This window comes from Manihot esculenta, chromosome 14 (assembly GCF_001659605.2).
Source record: "Manihot esculenta cultivar AM560-2 chromosome 14, M.esculenta_v8, whole genome shotgun sequence".
In the NCBI taxonomy this organism is placed as follows: domain Eukaryota; kingdom Viridiplantae; phylum Streptophyta; class Magnoliopsida; order Malpighiales; family Euphorbiaceae; genus Manihot; species Manihot esculenta.
This window is the reverse complement of record NC_035174.2, coordinates 25,890,107-25,894,473: the sequence shown is the minus strand read 5'-3', so window position 1 is coordinate 25,894,473 and position 4,367 is coordinate 25,890,107. Positions and strand designations below refer to the sequence as shown.

General features: G+C 32.9%; 1 protein-coding gene across 2 annotated transcripts; it reads left to right on the top strand.

Moving 5' to 3' along the window:
- Positions 1 to 1,044: 1,044 nt before the first annotated feature.
- On the top strand, positions 1,045 to 4,157 carry LOC110600309 (protein FLX-like 4). 2 transcript variants are annotated; one of them, XM_021737128.2, is made up of 4 exons: positions 1,045 to 1,285; positions 1,971 to 2,570; positions 3,324 to 3,463; positions 3,560 to 4,157. In XM_021737128.2, exons 2-4 carry the CDS (start codon positions 2,032 to 2,034, stop codon positions 3,790 to 3,792), a joined length of 912 nt encoding a protein of 303 aa, XP_021592820.1. In that variant the 5' UTR covers positions 1,045 to 1,285; positions 1,971 to 2,031; the 3' UTR covers positions 3,793 to 4,157. The 2 variants fall into 2 exon arrangements, with proteins under 2 accessions (XP_021592820.1, XP_021592819.1); XM_021737127.2 differs by having other exon boundaries at positions 1,050 to 1,204.
- The last annotated feature ends 210 nt before the right edge of the window (positions 4,158 to 4,367 follow it).

Here is a 4,367-nt window from a genome sequence, read left to right as displayed (position 1 = left end):
AGGAGCCACATTCGGCGGCCGAACTTTGGGATTTCTCTAAAACTCTTTTTTTTTAACACGATTTTAAAAATTTCAAATTCATTTATGAAAAATTCTATTTTACCCTTCTAAAGATTTCAGTTTCGAGATTCCGGATTTTGATGGAGATTCTGTTGGAAAGTGGGAATTCTGACGCCGAAATTTAACCGGATATTACAAACATGATTCTTGTGAGTCCTAAACTGAATTAAAAAATTGTATCAAAATTATAAAAAAATCAATATTATACAAATCAAATAATATTGAACAAAATTTATTTAACTATTTAGTTATAGTTCTTGTTACTTGTTAAGAACTATACCAGAATCGAATTAGAACGGTACTATACTATATCAAAGAATCATATTTTATATATATATATATATTAATGATTTTATGGCTTTATTATATAGTTTTAAGGTCAAAGACCTTTAAGTCCCTCTAAATTGGCTCGAGGGCCACTTATATCCGAAGTTAATTTTTTGGATCCATTGAGACCCTGAAATAGTATATAAATAGTAAGACCAAACTTCTGAGCGTTAATGCCTTAGGGCATAAATTCCTACTCACCTTCCAACTAACAGTTATCTATGCCCAATTAAAACCCATAAATACAAGAATTTTACAAGTTATAGCTTAAAGCAATTAAAAATTCTTAACATGAGCAAAACCTTTTACATGATTTCCCCTTTTCTAGCTTGTTTGTAATTTTATTTATAAAAATTAAAATTATACTCAATTTTAAAGTTAAATAAATTAAAATAAAAAAATTAAATTAAAATCGTATTAAAATTATTTAGAATCGAATTGAAATTATATTTAAAAATAAATAAATTCTAAAAATTAAAAAATTGGAGTTTTGGTTTTAATTTTAGTTAAAATCAAAATGGAAAATTCTAATTTTTTGACTTTGTAAAAAAATTATTTTATTGAAAAATATTTTTTTTTTAAAGAAAAGTTATTTTCCGCGTAAATTAATTTAATTTATTAATTGGGAGTTAAATTAATTCACCTCTTACAGGCCCTGTGTAATGTAATGGACTTGTTTAGGCAAAGTTAGGGAAATCGAGCCTCGTTCTGGTTATTTTTGGCAGGCGCCTCCCTCCATCGGTCGCAGAGCAACCACCGCTCGCCCAGTAGAACACTTCATCTCGACGCTTCCTCGGGGAGAAACCGCTATGCACATGTAATTATGTACACTGGGAAGCCTCTGTTTCTTTCGCTTTCTCCTGCATCGTTTTAGCATCTGTTCTGACTTCTTAGGCCTGTGAGATTCCAATTTTGATTTTTTACTTGGATTTTGATATTTGGAGCAAAACAAAAATAAAATTGTACTGACAAATGGTAATCTGTTTCTTCATTCAATTATGCTTATGAGATTCTTCGTTTCCTACATTTTTTTTTCAAAAAAAAAAAATTGATCTTCACATTGATATAAGGTTGACTGAAGCTAGGTTTTTTTTTTTTTTTTTTTTTTTTTTTTTAATAAAAAGATTTAGTACAATTTGTTCATGTAGGTGTACGACTGTTTTGATGAAGGAACTATAGAAATTGTGTGCATAACAAGTTGAACAGTCTATCGATTTGGATTGTGCACTGTTCGCATAATTGCAATCTGAGGATTATGTTTTTATTTATTTATAATTGAAGTTAGATAATACTTTTGTATTTATTTAAATTTGAAGTTAGATAATACTTATTATTGGTATTTTTATTGATTACCAAAAGTATTTGCTGAAATTGTTTATGAACTCTAAGAACAAAAAATAGGTTGAATTTGCTGTGGTAGATACATTTTTGTGGTAATTATGTTGTCTAGTGACCTGGTTGTAATCAGTATATGATGCTCCCCTGAAGGAGTTTAATTTATCTTTGTGACAGAAATTGAATTGTTGAAATAGGATGCTTATTCTCTAGTTTTAGGGTAATGATTTTTTACGTTCTTAAAACAGGAATGTGAACCTCCAGACTTGATTCTGTATATTAAACCTTCTGGAGTGAATTGTCAAGTTAATGTCTGGAAGAGGGCATATTCCACAAGCTTTAGAGGGAGGTGTTGTACAGGCTCGTGGTTTGATGCAACGTGGTCCATTTCCTCCTGGTCATCGACCATCAGACAGAGTTGCTGCTCCAGATCTTTTAGAGAATAAGATTGCTTCTCAGGCAGCTGAAATTGAACAGCTTGTAGAGGATAATCGTAGATTGGCTGCTATGCACATAGCCTTGAGGCAGGACCTTGTTGCTGCACAGAAAGAAGTTGAAAGACTCAAGGCACACATAAGGAGCATCCATACTGAAAGTGATATCCAGATTAGGGTTTTATTGGATAAGACTGCAAAATTGGAATCAGAAATAAGGGCTGGTGAGAATGTAAAGGAGGACCTGAAACAGGCCCATATACAGGCTCAGAGCCTGGTCAAATCAGGACAAGAGCTGACTACTGAAATCCAGAAGGCATCACAGGAATTGCAGAAAGTTCGTGCTGATGTTAAGAGTCTACCAGATTTGCATACTGAGCTTGACAGTTTAAGGCATGAATACAAGAGGTTGCGGTGAGTCATGTGTTATCTTGATTCCTGAGTTTCCATGAGCCACATTGTCATTAGGAACTTTGTTCTTTGCTAAACCTGCCATTGCACCTTCATAATGTTTTGATTTTACTTTCTGAAATAGGAAAATAAGTAAAGGTGAAAACATTTGCTGATAATTCAAGTGAACATCATCCATTCAATATCCTTTTTTCGCAGATGAGACTGACTCCAAACTGAATAGCAACCAATATTTTTCTTTGGGACAGTCAGAATTTTGTCAGGTTGATAATGACTAAAAAATGACATGGTTCCTTCATCCTGTTTTTTTATAAATAGATTATAAACATAAATTCTTTGAATTTCCTAGACGGCAAAAACCATCTCATGAAATTCACTCCTGTTGTTATGCTACTGAAATATTTGAAGCGCTCTTGAGTCCTGATGGCTATAATATGTCATTCTTTAGTGCATAAATTGGTTATTTTCATTGAAACTCAATTATTCAAAATGATAAGGGAGATCTTTAAATCTTTGCTTGGGGTTGGGAGGATAATAATCACAACAAAATTTTCATCAGTGTAAAATTTTTGGGATTATAGGATGAAAGGAATGCTGTTTCCATCTCTAATATCTTTTTCTTTTTACCTGAATTCAAATTTTTCATGTTGAACTCTTCACCTTGATCTGTAGTAGGCAGTTTATCCATATGTTTTAATGTATCTGAGAATATATATATATATATATTTGTATATTAAACATGCAATCTGGGTATAGGGCTACATTTGAGTACGAGAGAGGTGAAAACATAGAAAAGGTGGCTCAACTGCAAGCAACAGAACAGAGGTTAATTGGGATGGCAAGAGAAGTGGAAAAGTTGCATGCTGAGGTCTTGAATGCTGAAAAGAAAGCACTTGGTAACTTTCTCTTGCCTGCAAATGCAGTAGTTTTACTTGTTGAAATTTTGATAAATTATTTCTCCTTATAATCTTACTGATACTGTGGCTGTCTAGCACCAAACACCTATGGTAGTGCCTTCGGGACACATGACCCTTCGTACCCGACCTCTGTACATGGCAGTGGTGTCTATGTTGATGCATATGGAAGGCCTCTTATTCAGATGAGTGTTGGACCAGCAGTAGATGATCCAGCAGTCACGGGTGCAATTGTTGATACAGTGGTTTCTAGTGCTGGTGGTGTTGCTCTATGGGGACGGCCTTATGATCCACCATTTTCTCAGAAATGAGCATCAAATTGCTATAGTGCGTCTTTTGCTGAATTGTTTGTTGGTAAATTTTGATGAAAGCTTTGATCGGAGGCTGTTCGTAGGCTTCCATGATCATGTGGGGCTGTATTTGATGGTGGCTGGTTGGGTGGAAATATCGGTGGCAACAACGGACTGAATGATTCTGGTTAGGGAAAGGTAGAGTGGCTTTTCTACTTATCTATTTCTATTTATATTGACTTTCTTTAAAGCTTTCATTAATGCTTTCCATTTCTAAGATGTATTTTTTTGGTGCTGATGTTTTTGTATATTATTAGTTTTTCGGGGGCTGTAAGGATATTTTTTTATTGTAATAAAATTTTAATAGTTAAAAGTATTTAATACAACTAATATTTGTTAATGAAACCGTTAACTATTATTAAACAGTTAATTATTATTCTAATCATTAATATACTGAACATAGTATTTGTGAAACTGTCTACCACATATCCCACTCCAACTCTAAGGGTAACTCTAAGGGTAATTGTTGAGTTTAAATCAAATTGAATTGAATAAATTGAAATTTAAAATTTTAATATTTATATAAATCGAATCGA

Excerpts from the sequence above, each read along its gene's own strand:
- LOC110600309 (XM_021737128.2), top strand. The coding sequence starts at position 2,032 with ATGTCTGGAAGAGGGCATATTCCACAAGCTTTAGAGGGAGGTGTTGTA. Across the intron at positions 2,571-3,323 it reads CATGAATACAAGAGGTTGCG|GGCTACATTTGAGTACGAGA; the intron begins GTGAGTCATGTG and ends ATCTGGGTATAG. Across the intron at positions 3,464-3,559 it reads TGCTGAAAAGAAAGCACTTG|CACCAAACACCTATGGTAGT; the intron begins GTAACTTTCTCT and ends GTGGCTGTCTAG.